We start from the raw sequence: 21,865 nt of genomic DNA on the forward strand, positions 1-21,865 counted from the left end.
AAACAGCAGGCAGGACAGTTGGTTCTCTGGCTTAAAACAAAAAGGGGGAAAATGAAGTTTAAAAAGCTCAGTTATAAAACTTTTTAGATGATATTATGACTACCTACTCCTGCCAGGAAGACACTGAATCAAGAAATGAAAGGCTCACTGGTTTGCATACATAGAAACAGGGCAGAAGAGGAATTTATTGGCATATGTCAGTATAAGTGTGGGATTCAAAAGTGAGACTTTTATAGTTGTAAATCCAGTGCTCTAATGTTGTGGCTATTATTCTGCCCCTGACCCTCCCTGCAGTGTTTTTCTTTTGAAAATATAGTTGGGTACAATTTTAGTTAAATGAAGCACTAGTGACAGTTATTAGTTAGCATATTGCTGCTATTGGTTATATTAAATGAATGCCCTGCCTACTTTAGGCTTAAAGCTATAACTGAAGCATTCCTGTTATTGTATGTATTCTTTCAAATCACATATAGGTTATTCTTTTGTGCTTTTGATAAAACCTTTTTGCCACATACCAATCAAAGTAAAGTGATTTTAATTTTGTACAATACTTTTGCACTTCTGTACACTTACAGCATCTGCTTCATATTTCTTCATTCCACAAACCGTAGGAATACTGCACTGCTCGATAGGCTCTGGGAAAATGTGTCAAAAAAGATGCATCAAAATGTCATGATGTAGTTGATGGGCGGTTTCTCCCATGGTCTCCGACATTGTACAAACCCCCAGATCCTGTGCCATTGCATCAGTTAATTTTTCCACAGCTAAAGGTTCATTATCGCAAACTTATAGTGATGAAGGGTCCAATGTGAGGACCAATGTGTTCCATCTCTCAGTTAGATTAATCAAAGTATCAAATATTCTGTTAATTTATCTAGCCTGTCAAGGTTTTCATGTTTTCTCTTTTAGGTTTCTGAAAAGACTTAAGATGTTGACATGTGTCAGCCCTGGTTGGAGAACCTCCAGATATTGGGCCAGAATTTGCTGGCGAGTTAAAAGTGCACGCCGTTATGTAAACAATCCAGCAATTTGTGGCGAGGAAGAGATACCCTGTGAGTTGCGAATCACCACAAATTGCTGGACGATTATTCTGCTTCGCCGTTAGCCTCGCAAAAATGGGATCTCTCCGTCACTCTCCCCATGAGTTTCAATAAATTGCTGGATTTGTGCCGTAAATACGAATGAAACTCGCTACAGAAAGTTAGGGCTGGTATTTCATGATGTAAGGACCCTTTTAATGATTAGATTTATGTTCTTGCGATGCCACTCCACCTCTGAGGTCCAGAAAGGGAATAATTGAAACGGGAGTCTCACTCCTGCAGGTAGTAAATTATTCTTAGAGGTTTATTAAATTTTAAATTTTTTCTTCTTGCAGTTCCTTTCTGTCTCTTTTTCTCACACTTAATCCAATCTTTCTTTCCCTTTTTTATTTCTCTTTCTGTAATCAGTTTGACTTTAATTCACCCTATTCCCTTCTCTGTTGTTCACTCTGTTTCTTTCTCTATCCTTAAATTTAATTGGTTAAGGAGATAGACTGTTGGTCCTATTCACCAAGGTCCCAGATGCCCCGTTGACCTTGCTGCACTGTTATCAGCTCGCACTTCCAGCAACTTGCAGCACAAAAAAATTGCGAGCTGAAAGGTGAGGAAAAACCCAACTCATGGGGCACGCTGTGGCAAATTCTGGCCCGATATCAGGCTAAAATATCACATCAAAATATACCAATCTGGGCTTTATATGAAAACTTTACAGGAGAAAGAAAAGCTGTGCTTCTTCATTCCTGTGGTAGTGTGTGCAACCAATTCTATGTTTCCTAGACAGCAATGCAGAGCAAATAAAGCAGGCAGAAACAAGTGAAACCTTTAACATGCAAGGGACTATAGTACAAATTGGAATTTTACATTCATGACAGTGTCCCCTGGCTGGGCTTTGATTGATATGCCATTCAGCAATGACTACTGCAATACATCACCTGCATCAAAACAGTCTAAGTACCTCCATATTTGGATCAACTCATGTGCACCAATACCTATTTAAAGCTTTAAATATTGTGCAAAAAGAAAAATGATTTACGATCACTGACCTTCAAGATCTTTATATAACATGCTCATCACCTAAACATTTGCCTCAGGTTCACAAAACACACCGTTAGGGAATGACTACATGGTGTTGCCTGCGTTATTCAAAACAAAATGGAAGAGCAGAGTAAGCATAAGAAATCCAAACAAGGTTATTCAGCACCATTAGATGATGAGCAAGAAGGACCATTCTACACTCAATGCAAGAGTTCAACACAACTAAATAGCACTGAGACTGTTTGCACTAAATGGAGACGTTGTTGGCAACAATTTTTGACAAATTCCATGTAAATGAAGAGCAGAGTATTCCCGAACCCTCTAAAGAGCTAACTCACTTCCCTTGCCTGTCCTCCCTTTGCAACCTACTCCAGTCCTTCATCGCAGCCTGTCCCCTCCACTCTTCCAACTCTAGTCTGTTGTGTGTGAGGTGAGCATAATACAACCTCTCTTTGACCATCTGTCAGCTGTGATGTGAGACGGCGGTGCTCTGTTTGGAGATGCTCTTGGAGCACCTCTTGTCTGTGTCTTTAGCAAGTCACTGTCATCGCAGTTTTCCTTCAATCACTTTTCTTTCAAGTTTACTTAACTTAGCACATATTGTGACTTTTTATGATCACTGTTATGCAATACTTAGTGCTTCGTCACTTATGCTGTTGACACTTTATATTCTTCAGCTCTCTTTCAACTTCCTAAGACCTTCTAAAGTTCGTTAGACCTTCATCCTGAAAGGCTATGTGAACCATCTTCTGAAAACCTTCAACCTTTCCCCTCCAACCTCCTGCTTTGAGCGATTTGGAGTCTGACCGTAAATACGTAAACATAACCATATGGAAAATTCCATTTCAGGTGACCTAACCAATCAAAGGCCTGCTTTGATTATGTAGATTCCTTTAAAGTATCACTCCAGTACATGTCTGAGAAAGCTATCAGCTTGGGGGAATTTCAGCAAGGTGTTATGCTATGCTGATGGGAGTCAAGAAGACTCATTACACAATGCTCACAGTCATATGATAGTCTAGTTCCTTGTTTTTATTCAAGACCACTTGACCCAAAGGAGAAAAGTCCTTCTTTGGTCGACACCATCTGCTGCTGGGTGCAATAAATCGCTGTTTTGTTGGAACAGTGAAATAACATAAGGGAATTAACCCCTTTGGTTTAAGGTGCTATTTTTTTTTTAAAAAGCAAATTGTTTTTGTATTTACTAAATATTACAGCTTAGATTTAACTGTAGCATATGACGAGCCTTTAACATATGAATTCTGATGCTTGGTGTTTAATTAGGGGCCTGCTCCCTCCTAAATCTGTACAACTTTGGCGTGCTCATGGAGTGTGGGTCAGAGAATCTGGCAACAATGTTGTAGCAGAGTGTCCAACCTGTGCTTCCTTTGAAAACACCTCTCTGCTGGGAGTGCAGAATCATCTTTACCTGCCCACCAGCATTTTGATTGATATTTCTCTAAAATGTTTGTTTCCCCTAAGCCACTGCTCGAACTATTTTGGCTTTTGGACATTTTAAAGCAGTTCCAGCAGTGGGAGTTATGACTTTGGGTCATTCCAAGAGCTGCTCTCGAGTGCAGGACCTTAGGAAACCATGAGACTGGGTGGGAGAGCAGAATAACCAGCAGATTGTGTGGTTTCTTGGGTTTCCAAAGCTCCAGAGCAGCTGCTAGGCCGGGGTGTCAAACACGCGCATTCGTGAGTCGGATCTGGCCCTCGGTGTCCTGCGCTTTGTGTTACGGGGTCTCGATAGGGTAGATGCTGAGAGGATGTTACCCCTGATGGGGGAATCTAAAACTAGGGGGCATATTCTCAGAATAAGGGGTCGCCCGTTTAAGACGGAAATGAGGAGGAATTTCTTCTCCCAGAGGGTCGTGAATCTTTAGAATTCTTTACCCCAAAAAGCTGTGGAGGCTGAGTCATTGAATACATTCAAGGCTGAGTTAGACAAATTTTTGATCAGCAAGGGAGTCGAAGGATATGGGGAAAGGGCGGGAAAGTGGAGTTGAGGTAAAAATCAGACTAGCCATGATCTCATTAAATGGCAGAGCAGGCTCAAGGGGCCGAATGACCTACTTCTGCTCCTATCTCTTATGGTCTTACCATGTGTCCGGAAATGGGACATGAATGGCCCAGGCAATGCTTCTCACAGCCCAGGAGAACTGTGGCTGTTAAACTTTGCGCTCCCCCGCGCAAACACAAAGCGCCAGCATTCATTTAGGAGGAGCAAATGGGGAACAAGCTGATGGAGAGGATTTTTCATTATGCTCAGGGAGCATCACAAGCTCCAATACAAGGAGGAAATGCAGGAGGGCCGGGTACGGCCGGTAGCAACCCATAGTGTGGAGTTGGGAGGAGCATTTCTGCTCCTCCATGCTGGATAGAAGAGGAAGTAAAAACAAAACTTTCCCTACCATTTCTTCAGCATTTCTTTAAGGACCACTGTTTAGGCTGCTGTAGAACAGGGAAAAAATGGTCAGAGCTTGCATGGCGCATGCTCCACCTAATTTTTCACACATTTGGCAAAAGATCCTGACACAGGCGCAGGACCCTTCTTTACATATTTAAATTGATCCAATGCTGATTTCAGGCAGCCGCCAGGGATGCCTAAAAACAGCGAGGACCAATATGGCAGTGGCCATGCCACCGGTGCAGGACCTCGCGCCCAGAAATTGGTATACGTTAAACCTGTTTTACGGCCAAGAAACGGGTGAGACACATACCAATTTCTATCCCAGTGTGTCCAAGTAATTGTTGCTGAACATGACCCATGCCAAGTGCCAGAATGTCGGATCAGGCCCACCGTGTAAATTGAGTTTGACACCCCTGTTCTAGGCTGATGCTAAGTCACAGCCTCTTCTGTTTTCTATAGTCACTCTGGGACACTCCCCATTGGAGAGAGACTCAACTCCAGGGTTTCCATATGGATGGTAAAATTGATGTTTTTTAAAAAAAATCGATCAAAATAGTGAACACATTTATAGAGGTCATTTTCCGACTTTATACTCCCAATGGAGCATGTCAGAAATTTGAGCAAATACTTTTCTTTATAAAATGGGGTAATACTTTGCAGAAAAAGAACTCCTTTCTTACTTCCTTTTAATTTAACCATATTTTTTCCTAACTTTTTAAAATATCATTGTAGACTGCAATCTGTGATTTATTTTTCTCTACACTTATTTTAAAGTTCTATTTGACGTGTGGAAAAATGGATGTGTCGTCATTCCTTTTTTATTTCTATTTTTTTTGGCCTTAAAATCAACAGATCCCCTTATTCTCATGATGTAGATTTCATGGCCAGAAATCAACTAAAACTCCTTGCAGCATTGTGTGACTACATTATTCAGTGTCAGTTCAGAATTGGTACACAACTGTACTAAATACAGCCTACAGTTAAAAGGAAGAAAGATAGTCCTTTCAGATACGGTTTCAATAGCTTCTACAGTAAAAAGTAAAACACTTCAGACACTGACCCTGTATCCATGCTTAACTGTGGGTAGGTTGCGATCTGACTTGACTCTGTATTTGGTTCTTGTAAACTACTCTTTGTGTAGTATGATTTACTTTGCCTTTGGGGCCCTATATGCAGTCTTCCGAGTTTGTGAGTCAGAAGACCCAAATCTGTACAGTGTAAGAACATTCATTGTCACGGCACTACTGATCAGTTGAGTATCCCTTTACCAAGTTGTAAGACACTGAACTAGCCAAAAAATTCCAGAAATGTATAATCTGGAGCAGAATGCATCTGTTTTCTATGACTACTGTTTTTTTATGTGTTGGTTTTCAGTGCGTTAGAAAAGTTTTCATAAGTCTCCAGCATATATTTCCACATTACACTTAACATTTTTAGAAATATTGGAATGTAACTTTTCCGCACTTCCCTCTCAGCTATTGGTTATCACTCAGTAAATACATCATAGCCTGAATTCTTCAGTACAAAGTGTCTTGATATGTTGCTAGTAAAAAGATGGACCCAAGAAGAATTAATACCATGCCTGTGAACTTGAAAGTATAGGTTACAAAAATAATGGATTCCTGGGAGTGATTTCAAGTCTACTCCCATCCAAGTTCAGTGGCAGTTGTAAACAGCTTGAGTTTTGCTCCTGAGGTTTATGATTTTACCTACCTCCCTCAATGAGATTTCTGTAATGTAATTGCCCCAGGATTCCATTATTCTCTCTCCAGTGGTATGTGGATGTAGCTAATTGTTATGAGAGTGCTTTCTCTTGACGTTAATGTGCATGCCACATCTGCTTCCAACAATGTGTCTGTATTGTAGAGCACAGGAGGAAGTTTCAAGAAAGCACTTGTACATGGAGCTAAGTACTTGTGTTTTTCAGTATAAAATTATATTTATTTTGCTCTGGAAGCATAACATAGTAAAAGGTTGAGGTTATATATATTACGTGCAATCTATGAATTACTGACAAATGGCATCCTGGGCTTCATTTTCCATGTGACCTCACAGAAACAACATCAAGTCGTCTTGAAGCAAATTCTGGTGTGAAGTACATAGTACAAAAAACAGTGCTCATAGAAAGTGACTGTCTTTAGTACTAAATAAATTCCTTCATTGGCACATTTACTTTAAAGCAGACACATCTTCCCCGTACACTAGTGGGTATGTAAGCTCACTTTAAGAAATGAGCTCCTCAACACAGCAGTAATACAGCAGCAACAATCAATAGCAATTGTCCATGTTAGTGCGAGTATTCATGTTCTGCACATATTATAGCAGTAAAGTATCAAGAGATATGGAGCAAAGGCAGGTCAATGATGTTGAGGTTAGAACAGCGATGATCTAATTGAAAGCTCGAGGGGCTGAATATATCTCTGTATATAATCTGTGTATCTCTGTCTATGTATTGAATATGATGTCCACCAAACCTTCAACTGTTACGATTTTTCAGCAATGTTTTTATGTCAACATTTATCGTGTAAACTGTCTGTAAACATTTATAATAGAAATGCTTCAAAATCAATTTGTATGTAAACAGTTAGTTGCCTGTCATGGTGCATTTGTAGGCTTCCCACTACTGGAAGCATTGTGGCATGAGTCACCCAGCTCTACCTACCATTTTGTTTCTACCTCCCCATTTTTTTCTTGCATAGAAACTCTTCGTAAATTTCTTCCCATTTCCTTGTTTTTTGCACAGTAAATCTTTTTATAAATTTGTTGCCAGCTCTGCTTTTTAAAAAATAATTTGATATGTTCCCCCTCCTGACTTCCCGTGGGCACATGAGCCCTAGCAACCTGCTGCTTTCTTATGCAGGATAGGTATCCCATAGTACTTCCTGCCACTGCTTCTGGCCTCGCTGACTGAGAATGCTGCACCTCCAGGATTCCAGCAGCCACTTTGTGTGGCCATTGTATCCTCTGCCGCTTTCTTCTGCAGCACAGATGTCCCTTGTAGCTTCCTATGCTACTTGAGGCCTAATTCAGTATCCTCTGCTTCTTGGATTCTTGCGGCCTCTTCTGGTCCAGAGCCTTGCTGTCCCGTGCTACTTTCTTATCTGCTTCACAGGTGTGAATGATCCTTTGCATTTCAGGCCTCTACTGCATAGGTATAAACAATCCTTTTAATCTCCCTATAAATTTAATTTTGCCTGCCTAAATTTTTAACACAGAAACAACCCCTTTTCCTGTATTACCTTTCCAAAAAGATTTATGAAATTCATAACAATTTATTGCTAATCCAAACAATATTGACTGTAAACAATTCTCTACTGGCCAGGCTGGTTTTTATTTCAATAAACCTGCTGATGTTTTCTCCCACATTTCTCCTCTTCCACAAATCATTGATATAGTTTGTCTAGTCAACTAAATAAACTAATACATTATTCAACTGTACATAATTCAGTGATGCACTTCAGCCAATACTCAGGTTTACAGTCCAATGAACATTTGTTTTTATTTAAAAACATTTCCTCCACACCTCCATCCAATCAAAAATATCCTTCTAATATTTTTTCTTATTCTGTAGCTTCTTAAACATCAACACACTTAAATACACCACATATTTCTCATAAATATATGAACAGTTTGACAACCAAACACTGCTTTTGAATTAATAACTAATTTAAAACTCTTCCGTATAATATGCACTTTCCCTTTCTCACTCTTCCTACTTGCGTGCTTGTGCGAGCACTGAAGTGAATATTCAGCCTCAAAAATATCCCAACTACTATCACCACCAAATAAGGATGGAAGGTGTAAATGAAAGTAAATCGCAGGACAGTAAAGGTCCAGCTCTCAATGTTAGTCCTGGTACTCTCACTGTCAGTGAGCCAGGACTCAGAATCTGACTGCCAGCAAGCCAACACTTCACCCCTCCCATCAGCCAAACTCTTTCTCTGACCGCCACCAAGCCTGGACCCCTATCAGGCCCGTCTTGATGGGCGATACTATGGACTCTTACAGTCATGCATAAGTTATCCAATTTGTCCATGTAATTCAGTCACTTCTCTCTGCCCACTGTGTGTATGCTTCAACTGTTGCTGCAGCCCTGATCTGCTGGGCCCCCTCCTTCTGATTGTTGGCTACTTCTTGATCCTGTTCTGCTTTCCCCTTCCTTCATATCCCTTTTTTTTGGTTTCTGTTATCAACAGTTCCTATATTTTTAATCTACCGCATCGTGCTCCAACTCACTGCTAATCCTTCACTGACCACCTTTCTTACTGCTAGCCTAGGATTGAGTAATTCCTCCACAGGCCCACAGTTTCCCTCTGCTCTACACCACGCGTCTTCTGCCATAACCACCGCATTTCGTTTTGCAAGCTCTCCCAAAGCAGCAGACTGCGCTATTGCATTTCCCTATAAACGAAAGACTTGCATTTGTATAGCGCCTTTCACAACCTCGATGTCCCAAAGTGCTTTATAGCCAATGAAGTATTTTTGAAGTGTAGTCACCGTTGTAATGTAGGAACTTTGCGCACAGCAAGGTCCCACAAACAACAATGTAATAATGACCAGATAATCTGTGTGATGTTGGTTGAGGGATAAATATTGGCCAGGACACCGGGACAACTCCCCTGCTCATCTTCAAATTAGTGCCATGGGATATTTTACCTCCAGCTAAGAGGGCAGATGAGGCCTCGGTTTAATGTTTCATCTGAAAGACGGCACCTCCAGTAGTGCAGCTCTCCCTCAGTACTGCACGGAAGTGTCAGTCTAGAATTTGTGCTCAAGTCCCTGGAGTGGGACTTGAATCTGCAACCTTCTGTCTCAGAGGCAAGAGTGCCGCCACAGCTGACACTTAGTGGACCCCCATCATGTCACACTATCTTAATGCAAATCCCTCCCACAGCCTTCCCTGGGAGTTGACCTCTCCAACCTCACCCCCGTCCTCCTCTCTACTGACCCCAACCCCCGTCCACTCAACCCAAACAGCTAGATGGGTTTGATATTACCTATCCAAACCCTCATTCTGGATTAACATCCTGGGCCATACAGAAACTTAGCTCACAAACATTGACTCCTTCCCCGTACTGAGACTACACAGCCTGGACACATGTTCCGCTGTGGTGGTGACTTAGCTCTCTTTGCCACGTTCCCTGTTCTGTCTCCTTACTTCTGATGCCTTATTCTCCTTTGAGAACCTTGGTCTCTACCACCCTCCTTCCTCTTCTTCAAAGTCCTTCTTGTTTATCACCCTCCCAAGTTCTCCAGATGAAATCTCCTATTTGCTTAGGCTCAATACAGTCTGACTGCTCTCCCTCTCTCCAATTTCCTGGCCTCATGATCTTGCACATCAACACTCCACCCAGGGCCGCCTACTCGACAGTGACCAGTCAATATATGTAACATGAGGCCAGCTTTCGCATTAATGGTGACAACAACCAGCTGTATCTCTGTCACCACCCTTGACTCCATGGCCGCCATTGTGCACAAGTTTAATCTGTGTATGAATAAGAACTTTCTTCAAAGCCTTACCACTGCATAGCACCAGTGCATCTTGCCATTGGGTAACTGGTTTTGTTTTAAGAGCAAGAATCAAGAAAGCTTGATCTTTTCACCATTCACCCAGATAAGCCTGTTACGGATGCTAAAATTGTTCCACAAACATCTTTCATCTAAGCATGTTTGGGCCATAGAGTTTATAGTTCATCTTTCAGTGATAAGTCTCTGCTTGATACTATACCATTATACTTACTACTGAGCGAGGGTCACAGTCACAATCCCAAGCAGTGATTATCTTTTGAACCATCGCTCCTTCCCAACAGAGAGAAAAAGATAGACCGAGTAATTACAGGCCAGTCAGTCTAACCTCGGCTGTGGGCAAATTATTGGAATCAATTCTGAGGGACAGAATAAACCGTCACTTAGAAAAGACAGTCAGCATGGATTTGTTATGGGAAGGTCATGTCTTACTAACTTGATTGAATTTTTTGAGGAGGTAACAAGGAGGGTCGATGAGGGTAACGCATTCGATGTAATGTGCATTGGATTTTAGCAAGGCTTTTGACAAGGTCCCACATGGCAGACTGGTCAAAAAAGTAAAAGCCCATCAGATAATTAAAGGTGAAATTACTAAATATCTAGATGAACAGAAAATAATTAGAAGCAGTCAGCACAGATTTCAGGAAAGAAGATCATGCTTGACAAACCTGATATTACATGAGAAGATGTCAAATATGTTAGACAGGGAAAATGCAGTGAATGTGGCATATATGGACTTTCAGAAAGCCTTTGACAAACTACCACATGGAACGCTATTGGAGAAGACGAAGGGATATGGAATTACGGGGAGGATAGAAAATTGGATTTAAAAACTGGTTTAAAAAGGAGCAAGTAGAGCAGGAGAAGAGGGTGGTTTGACAAAATAGTTGGAAGTGGGTGGCGATGTCCCACATGGTTCTGTCTTGGGACCTCTTATATCCAAATCATTGATTGACACAGTAATTATATGATTAGAGGGAGTGCTGTTCACATTTGCAGACAATACTAAAACAGGAGGCATAACAAATATTCTGAGGACAAAACAAAACTGCAAGAGGATACTGATTATATGGTGGAATGGGCAAAAAAGTGGCAGATGGAATTCAAAGTGAGAAAATGTGAGGTGGTACATTTTGGTTTAAAAATTAATTATACTTTGAATGGAGACAGGCTGGGTGATATGGAGAAGCAGAGGGATTTTGGAGTTCAGGTTTACAAGGTATTAAAAACAACACCAAGTGGATACGGCTATTAAAAATAGCTAATGAAATACTTGGTTTCATGGCCGCAGGTATAGAATATAACAGTTGAGATATAATGGTGAATCTATATAAAACCATAATAAGACCACTGTTGGTGTCCAGTTTTAGGCTCCACAGTATAGGAAGGATCTTGAGGCAATTGAGAGGGTGCAGCGCAGATTCACCAATGTGAGAAAATACGAAGGAAGACTTGACAAATTGGGGCTGTTTTTATTTGAACAGAGGAGATTGCAGAGTATTTTGATAAAGATGCTTAAAATTATGGAGGGATGGGACAGAGTAAAATAGAAACAGATTGGACTCGATTTTCGCACCCCTGAGCGAGTGCGTTCGTGGCGGGGGGGCTCCGAAAATCGGGGATTCCCGGGGCGGGTCCGGAGCCTGGCTCCAACCCGCCCACTTCCGGGTTCCCCAGTGACGCGCTTAGATGCGCGCGCAGCCCCCACATGTGGGACTCCCGCCGGCTTTAAGTAATGAATTAGGTACTTCAGGTCATTTACAGACCTGATTGACCTGGTATTTTAGGAGGGGTGGGAGTTTCAAGTCAACTGGGACTGTTTCCCGTACTGGGGGAAACACTCCCAGTTGAAATGGATGTGTTGCAGCCATCAGCCTGTGGCAGCTGCAAAGGTCCATTTGACAGGGGTGGGGGCGGTGGGGGGACCCTCACCCATTGCAGGAGGCCACTCTGTCACTTTGGACAAAGTTTGGCCTCCACCACCCTCCTCCTAACAACAAAATTCACCAACTTGCACACTTACCCCGGTGTCCAGACACATGTACCTACCTTGCGGACCCCTTCAAATGTACATCTTCCGGATGGGGGCCGCCGTAGCTGCAGTCATGACCTCCTCGGAGGACGAACAGCATCACCAGCCTCGCCGTCCACCTCTGACACGTGGAGCTCCACAACACAGTGCTGTGACACATCCACCTGTACAGCAGGAGGGAGGGAAACCGCAGAGAGAGATGTGTCACAGAAAGCACTACCCTCGCCACAGGGTCTACAGACCGAGGCTCAGCTTCCTGGACCTCTCTGAGCAGCAGTGCACACGGAGGCTCAGGGTCACTCGACATGTAGTCGTGGACATCTGCAGCCTCCTTCATGCCGAGCTGCTCCCGGCTGGCCCGAGCACCATCTTCTTACCTGTTGCTCTCAAAGTCACCACTGCCCTCAACAACTTCTCCTTCGAATCCTTCCAGGGTGCCACTGGGGACATCGCCATCTCCCAGTCGTCTGCACAAAAGAGCCCTACAAATACACGTACACCCACTCTGCAGTGACACAATGAGTGGCATCAGTTGTGGGTCTTCATAGTGATCCTCAGGAAAGGGCATTATTGCACAAACCAGACAAGATTCGCAAAGATGTGGCAGTAGTGGTGACGATATAATATGTAATATGAGTTGATCAGACATTAAATATAAGTAAAAACCATGATAAACCCTCAACACCCTTGTGCATCCCCTTCATGCTCATGACACGTTTGCCTTACACTTCCTACTGCACATATGTGATGCATGCCCTGTGGCTGCAGCACAGGTAGTGGCAGGTTGAGTGAGGCTGACCGTGAAAGAGATGCATGAGAGGGTGAGTATGAGATAGAGCCATTAGATTGTATGAGGATTGGGTTGAGTGGTAGTGGCGGGAGGAGTACTGGCGAGGTGAGTAAGTGCAGGTAAGATGAGGATGAGCTTTGAGTGGGTGTGAGGAGTGATGTGACAGGGTAGTGTTGGCAGTGTAGAAGGAGATGTGGGGTGGGGGCGGTGATGTGGCAGATGGAGTGTAGGGGAAAGAGTAAGTGTACTCACTTCGGCTGATGTACTTAGGTCATTGAAGCGCCTCCTGCACTGTATGTACGTGCGTGATATGTTGGTGGTGCTGGTGACCTCCTCTGCCATCTTGAGCCAGGCCTTCTTGGTGGCAGAGGCAGGCCGCTTCCTCCTGCCCACCGGGGAGAAGATCTCTGTCCTCCCCCTTTCCCCCTGGGCTGCTTCATGTTGTAATTTTGCCTATTTTCTGCAGCATCAGTCAGTGGAGTACTGCCCCTTTAAATAGGGCTCCTCCAGCTGACAGCCTATGCTGCACATGCGCAGTCCGCCCGCTGCGCAGCTTTCCAGCGCGAAACCCGGAAGCAAAGGTAAGTACCTTCAATTAACCCACGCGCCCAGTCGACCCCCCCCGCTGCCAGCCCGCCGCCCTCCTAATATCGGGCACATTGTTTCCAGTGATTGAGGCCCAGAAGAAGGGGACATAGATATAGGAAAGGGCTTGCATTTACATAGCACCTTTCACAACCTTAGGACATCCCAGTGTTTTTAAAGCCAATGAAGTACTTTTGAGGTATAGTCACTGTTGTAATGACTTGGTACACAGCAAGGTCCCACAAACAGCAATGACCAGATAATCTCTTTTTAGTGATGTTGGTTGAGGGATGAATATTGACCAGGACACTGGTAGAACTTCCCTGCTGTTCATATAGTGCCGTAGGGTCTTTTATGTCCCCCTGAGACCAGACAGGGCCTCGGTTTGACATTTCATCCAAAAGACAGCAGCTCCACCAGTGCTGCGCTCCCTCAGTACTGCACTGGAGTGTCAGCCTAGATTATGTGCTAAAGTCTCAGAAGTGGGACTTGACTTTCTGACTCAGGCGAGACTGCTACCACTGAGCCAAGGCTGACACCTTGATATAGGATTATAATGCAAAGAGATTTAGGTCAGAGAGCAAGAAAGATTTTTTGCAAGGAGAGTTGTGAGGCTGTGGAATGCACTACTCGAGTTAGTGATTGAAGCAGAGGCCAAGTCAACATTTAATAATAGGTTAGATAGCTGGATAAATAGAGAGATGGGAACAAAGCAGCCACATAGGATTAGGACTACTGCTCATGTGAAGGATAAACACCAACACAGACTGGGTGGGTTAAACGGCCTGTTTGCGTGTTGTTATTTCTATGTAATTCAATGTATTTTGTTTCAGATCAGTGTGTGAATTGAAAACAAAACAGGTCTAACCCCTGGGAGACTGATGTCCCTGCACCTGCTAGCAGTCTAAAGGCGAATGCTTGCCACTATTTCCTTTCTCTTACCCACAGTCCTCTGAGCCAAGAAATAACATTTAACATTAATTGCATCAAGTGTCATTGAAATATTGTTTTTAAATGGTTTGCCTGATTGGTCAAGTGCCAGCAATTACTGCTACTGAAATCACATGAATTGTGAATTAGTGCAATGGTGCTGCTTTAATTAGGTTTTTTTTATCCTCTGTGTAAAAATTGTGCCTTCTGTCTAATGTGCCCATCTTAGAAGTAGCAAAGCAATAAATATTTTGTTGTTTGCTAATCATTGGACTGAAGGTTTGATCGTCATCCAAAGGGACTTATTTGCATAGTGATTTCATTGACTGACTTGGTTTTACATTGTGAAAAGGAAGAATTATCCATGGACTAAGCTGTTGGTCTTTTTTTTAATCTCTAGTTTATATCTTAACTATCATATTTTACATTCCACTGAAGGGAAAGGGTTTTGTGTATGGAAATATTTCAATCTTATTAGAATTAACATGGCTCTACTCTAGTTTTTTTTCGTAAATAATCCAAGCTCCCTGTGAAAGGTGCTATTTATCTTTATTTTTGTTCCTGATGTTTTAATTTGCTGTATCCATTTACATTAGACCAATTTTAAATATTAAAGGAAAAAGTCACCATTAATTTTTTAGTCTAACAAAGTTCACTCAATTCATTTATTAGCTTGAATATTTTAAGATCGCCGCAATAATCAAACTTTTAAACTCATCATTTGTCTGTTTATTGTTTTGCAATTTGTGTTCATTAGCCCATAAGGCAAGTAGATACATGATGGCTTTTGTTCCCCTAGCAACAAAGTCAGATCTGAAATGAAACAAATTGGGCATATACTTTAGAATCCAGACTAGGAGCTCCATGAAGGTTAAACATCATCTTTTCTGATAATTAGCATATTTTATAGCCTATAGATTCAGTTTTTTGAAGCTCAGTAAATCTGGAGCAGAAGGAAAAACAACCATTGTCTTTGCCAGCATTATACAGCATGGGAGAAGTTGCTTGAATGCAGCCAGACAGGATTTACAGCATCAGTGAAAGCGCCCACACAAAATAAATTGTGGTGCTTTTCTCATTGTGTACTAGTTGCTTCTGAGCATTTTAGGAATTCTCATTACATTCAGTGGCAAATTGTCTGGTTGGTTGTGGCATGAATTTATTGGACAGAGGTCAATAGATTCCACTTAAGTGCATTGTATTTTCAACAGACAATAATTAAGTATAGTTCTGTTGTATATGAAAGGGAGATTATTCTGTAGGTGTACTGAAAAAGATACATTTATGTAGGTCCTCACCTGAAAAGCATGTCTAATTTTTATGAGGTACACTAATGCACAGTATTTAGCACTAAGACAGCACACAATTTGTTTCAACATACAGGAAAGTAGAGTAATATGATAGGTTGACAAGAGATGTAAGAATTGCCTAACATTTGCATGATGGTTTGTTTATCAAAGCTGTTTTCTCCCTGTCTAGCTGTACTTAAATTTTGCCTGAAAATAGTTTTTTTTAAATAATTTTAAATCTTTTACGTGCTGTATCAGGGCTTGAATTTACAGTTCAAAAAAGTAATCCCACTGCCCTCACAGAAAACTTTTGTGGAAGGCTAAACATGCATTGGCACAAGTAGATTCAAATTTTTGGAACAAAAAAAATCTGCAATTACAACATTTTTCTGCAGCTAAGTAATAAATTTGTCGATTATTTGGCCATTACTGCTTAATTGATATGGTGGTTAATGCCATTGTGATAAATTCCACCCCTGTGACTATTATAGTGTATTTATAGTACCACACAGATTTTTATATATAAATAAGTAATATTGCAAGGATACCACTGTACAGTAATATGCTGTTACCTTGCTTCTAGAATCCCAGCTGATGTGTCTCTCAAAACAGACTGCTGGGGTAAGCAGTTCATTTTGATGCTATAAATACTTAGCTAGAATCTATAAATGCTTAAATTAACAGCGACAGCCCAATGCATGTTTTAGGCTTATTTGTCTTAGGCTTATTAGCGTTATTTTTCTTAAACCATCTCTCTCTCTCATAACCCATAACTAGATGTAACCATTTGAAAATAAAAATATCACTTGACATTTCTTCACTATAATTTAGTTCAAGTTTATTGACTCAACATCTTTTTTTAAAATAAAGACCAGATTTTTTTGTTGTTGTTGTTGCACAGTATAGTTCCTGCTTCTCTTTAATAGCATGTGGATACACAGGTGGAAGTGCTGCTGTAGTTCTTAGTGACTGCTGTGCATAGCTGGTATGTATCATCTGAGTACAGGTCATTCAACGGAAGTGTGTGCAATTCACATTCTGTATTTCCAGCAACCCTTGCTTTTTTTTAAAATAAAGCACACATCATACAATATAGTATAAATATTATAAATTTCTATGTCATTAAGAACAAACATGCAAAAAGAACAGGAAAAGACCAGCTGGTCCATCAAGCCTGTCTCATCCCACTATGGTGCAACCTACATGCGCCACAAATCCATCATAAAGTAAAAAGCCCTAGTTCTATAAGCCTGTCCTGATAACTAAGGGCCCTTAAACTAGGTATCAATTGTGTGGTCCTCCTCTGAACTTTTTCTAGGGCCTTGATAGCTCACACCATGTCAGGAGACCAAACTGAGTGCCATATTTTGGATGCAGCTGGACTAAAGCCTTGTACAAAGGAAAGGATTGTACATCTAGTTTTATATTTAATTGTCCTAGCTGTACATCCTAAACCCTATTCACTTTTGCAACAGCCTCGTTGTGTGGTCGTGGACCTTTGATGATTAATATTTTACCAGCTTTCGGAGATTTTCTCCTTCCTCCGAAAGCTTGTGAATTTAAAATAAAATTGCTGGACTATAACTTGGTGTTGTAAAATTGTTTACAATTGTCAACCCCAGTCCATCACCGGCATCTCCACATCATAATATTTTACCAGTTACTTTAATACGTTTGATCTTATCGAAACAAAAAGTACCCACTTTATTTTCCTATGGAGGATGCCAAAGCAAATGAAATGAAACAAACTGTTTAAGATGGTGCTGCACTGAGTCAGTCTGTGGCTCTTGTTTGGGGAGGAGGGTGCAGCGAGTTGGGTGAACTATGATTGGCAAGCATCTGTTTCCTTACTTCAACTTTACTTTAGATTTCAGCTTTTGTAACTTTTCCCATGCGTAGCTAGCTGCATGCAGTTGTATTCCAGATAAAAACCAGGATGCTGAAAACTTGCATCTTATGACTGTGTCCAACAATAGGGCAAGTTAGGCAGTGTAGGAGTTGTGGACCTGCCAGGTTTCTGAACACATTGTGTTGCGATTGTTGGCCAAGATGCATCAAACACCAATGTGCTACTATTTCCCTTCTTTCACAAAAAAGGTGTTCAAATGTTAGTGCTGGACTTGCTGATTACATCCTTTGGGTGACTTTCATAATGAAATTTGTGAATTTTATACATCTTTTTTAAAATGTAGCACATAACTGCACATTCAACCACAGACTAACACATGGTTTAGAATTGCAACAATCAGAGAGGTTTGGGATGTTTTTATTGAGAATGTAAAATCAAGAGACTGCAAGGCTTGGCATAAGAACATAAGAAATAGGAGCAGGAGTAGGCCATACGGCCCCTCGAGCCTGATCAGCCATTCAATAATTCTACTCAACTCCACTTTCCTGACTTATCCCCATATCCCTCGATTCCCTTCGTGTCCAAATATCCATCGATCTGTCTTGAATATACTCAACGACTGAGCATCCACAGCCCTCTGGGGTAGAGAATTCCAAAGATTCACAACCCTCTGTGTAAAGAAATTTTTCATCATATCAGTCCTAAATGGCCGACCCTTATCTTGAGACTATGACCCCTTGTTCCAGACTCTGCAGCCAGGGGAAACAGCCTCTCAGCATCTACCCTGTCAATGCCTCTAAGAATTTTATTCAATGAGATCACCTCTCCTTCTAAACTCCAGAGAATATAGGCCCATTCTATTCAACCTCTCCTCATAGAACAACCCTCTCATCCCAGGAATCAAACTAGTGAACATTCGTTGCACCACCTCCTACGGCTTCCTTAGGTAAGGAGACCAAAATTGTACACCGTACTCCAGGCGTGGTCTCACCAGAGCCCTATATAATTGTAGCAAGATCTCCTTACTGTTATACTCCAACACCCATGCAATAAAGGCTAACATACCATTTGCCTTCCTAATTGCTTGCTATACCTGCATGTTAACTTTCTGTGATTCATGCACAAAGACACCCAAATCACTGCGACTACCAACATTTCTTAATCTCCCACGTTTTAAAAAATATTGTGCTTTTCTATTCTTACCAAAGTGGATAATTTTGCATTTCCCCACATTATACTCCTTCTGTCACCTTCTCGCCCACTCACTTAACCTGTCTATATCCCTTTGCAGTCTCTTTGCGTCCTCCTCACAGCTTACTCTCCCGTCTAGCTTTGTATTGTTGGCAAACTTGAATACATTACTCTCGGTCCCCTCATCTAAGTCATTGATGTATGTTGTAAACACCTGAGGCCCAAGCACTGATCCTTGCAGCATCCCACTAATTACAACCTGCCAACCCAAAAATGACCTGTTTATTCTTATTTTCTGTTTCCTGTCTGTAAACCAATCTTCAATCCATGCTAATATATTACCCCCAATCCCATGAGCCTAGTCTTGTGTAACGACCTCTTCTGTGGCACCTTATCGAATGTATTGCTTGTATTCTGAGACTAAAGATGTTTTTGAATGTCTAGGATAATGTGCAGTAAAATTCTTCTATCCGTACCTGTAAGAATAGAAAAGCCAAATCAATGAACCAACTTGTGAGCAACCCAGTCACCTTAATTCATGCGGTTCTTGAATCTGTGGACTTTCAGGAAGTTTCAAAACGATTTCAGAGTCTCTCTTTCTGAGGTAGCTAACTGATGTGCATTAGTGTCTCTTGCTTAATTTCACGTGGTATGGAAGCCAATTTACACAGGACCCACCAAAGTCAAAAAATCTGCACATTTATTATACAGAAACATTATAAAATGTAGTTGCTGTAAGATTTTTTTCTGTTTGTTTGATAATGGTTCATTTGCATAGTTTTGAAGAAAAATATGGTTGCCAAAGCTAAATATCTTCATTATTGTAATATTGTGCCACATAATTTTGTCCTTTCTTTCCACAAAGTATTATTGGTGCTGTCCGAACCGGAGCATACATGGTATACATCCTGACGACCAGCGGCTTGAAGCAATCGGTATGTGACCAAGGCTTCTACAATGGCCCGATCAGTAAATTCTGGGCATACGCATTTGTGTTGAGCAAGGCACCTGAGCTAGGTGAGTATGGAAGAAAGTTTGTGTTTTTGCTGCATGCTCTGGACTAATTGTGTGGTGAAAATCATGTTTATAGAAATAGTGTCACTGGGACGCTGCCACTGGACCAGTCTAACATTATTCAAACACTTGTTTTGTTCTCACTCTATTAAAGGCATTCTTGTGTTCATCATAGAACAATGAAAAAAAGAAAAAGACTCATTGTGGACCAGGCGAAATAGGAATAACTTGGCTTTATTCCAGTTTCTGGGTGAAAGCTATTATAAACAATATTATGATTGCAACTACATCATTCACTGCATTATCCCAGACTGCTCAAACCATCTAGAACTGCTGCTGCCTGGTCCTGTTCGGTTGCATTGTTCTTTCCAAACTTGGAACTGCCTATCTGCTGCCTCGCCCCACCTCAATCCCTGAAAGGATGCTGTTCAAAGATTTAAATTTTGCTGCAACAGCATTCAACCTGCTTGGAAAAGTTTGCACTTTATTTCGTGAAGCAATTTTTTTTTTTGCTTTAATATCCTTGATTTACCTGCTCAATAACATCTCTTTTAAATATATTTATAAATAAGGCCAATGGTGTAAGAAAGGTCATGGCCTGAGATGTGGAATTCCAGGACTGGAGTTCTCCCAACCCCCAGACCAGTCATACTGGTCTTTCAATTGCAGATGTTGCACCCGCCTTGGGGGTGTTCATGCTGATTGATGTTTAGCAATTGCAGGGATGGGGCATCTCTCTAAAATTGCTTGGAGAGGGGAGGAGGCATTTGAGGGGAGGATTTTTCCATAGGATCAATTTATGTCAGATAGGGCACTTTGCTGTAGTGGACGTCTACATATGACCATTTACATTGTTTTGGCCACTTTTTCCAAAAGTTTAAAATCTGACTTTAACCTTTCACCACAGATTGAAAGATTAGCATTTTATAAACATTTGCCTTTATATTGGACTGCTGCACTTCAGGAACAAGTTACACAGATTGGTCCAGAGAGACTGTGGTAAGGGCAAACAGATTCCTGGACTACCATCCAATGGCCTTTGTAATGGAGATGGAGGATGATGTTCAACTAATACTATGTGATGGGATTTTTTTACATTTATAAGCATTGATCACAACCCCACCTACAGGTGTAATAGGTACTGCAGTTAAAAGTTGGCACTTCTAAAATTGGTTTTCCCATTGACAAAGCATGACCATGCCTTTACAGTGCATTTTGCAGTGGAATGTTGCTACCTGCTCGGCAAATTTAATATCTGATGCCTTTATTTGTTTATTGTAACTATAACTTGAGTGTTCCTTTGCTGATTTGACCTGCTTTTAGTTACTTTTATTACTATGGCTCTGCTCCAGCCAAAAGGACATTCAGGCCTGTATTTTCCATTGCTGGACACCCACTCTTGCGATGTAAACTGGGTGGCTGGTATTAGAAAAATGGATAGGAGTTCCTTCCTGCTGGATTGCCCACCCCGGCATAGTTTCTAGTGGGTATAAGAAAAAAGAAAATACTTGTATTTATATAGTGCCTTTCACAGCCTCAGGATGTCCCAAAGAACTTTACAGCCAATGAAGTACTTTTGAAGTGTAATCACTATTGTAGGGAAACACGACAGTCAATTTGCGCACAGCAAGGTCCCATAAGCAGCAATGAAATAATTGATCAGATCATCTATTTTAGTGATGTTGGTTGAGGGATAAATATTAGCCAGGATACTGGGGATAACTCCCCTACTCTTGAAATAGTGCAATGGGATTCTTTATGGCCACCTGAGAGGGCAGATGGGGCCTCGGTTTAATGTCTTATCCAAAAGATAGCACCTCCTCTATACTGCACTGGAGTGGGACTTGATCCCATAACCTTCTGACTCAGAGACGATAGTGCTGCCACTGAGCCACAGCTGACGTTGTAGGCTCCCGCAAAATTGGAAGTTACTGCCTCAAACAGATGGGTGCTTCATTTAAATATATGTTTGGCAGCATGTCTGTCCTACATGCCCATTGTTGGAGTAAGCAGAGCGTCAAGTCTGAAGAACATCCAATTGAAATGAGCATCCAGGGTTTCGAGGAATTGGCTGTGGAGTAGGTGGCTTAAAGAGCCACGGTAATTAACTTTAATCCTTCATATTTCAATAAATTTTTGTTTTTCAATTTTTTTTTCTGCTGGCATGTTAA

The 21,865-nt window shown here is 41.5% G+C and overlaps 1 protein-coding gene across 1 annotated transcript in view; it reads left to right on the plus strand.

Annotated features, from left to right (window-relative positions):
• The window catches only part of elovl6 (ELOVL fatty acid elongase 6), a 104,896-nt gene that overhangs the window by 68,137 nt on the left and 14,894 nt on the right, over positions 1-21,865 (plus strand). Inside the window, exon 3 of the mRNA XM_067991020.1 lies at positions 19,546-19,697. Within this exon, the coding sequence (XP_067847121.1) occupies positions 19,546-19,697 (152 nt within the window). The remainder of the gene's footprint in view (positions 1-19,545; positions 19,698-21,865) is intronic.

Source organism: Heptranchias perlo, chromosome 1 (assembly GCF_035084215.1).
Source record: "Heptranchias perlo isolate sHepPer1 chromosome 1, sHepPer1.hap1, whole genome shotgun sequence".
NCBI lineage: Eukaryota > Metazoa > Chordata > Chondrichthyes > Hexanchiformes > Hexanchidae > Heptranchias > Heptranchias perlo.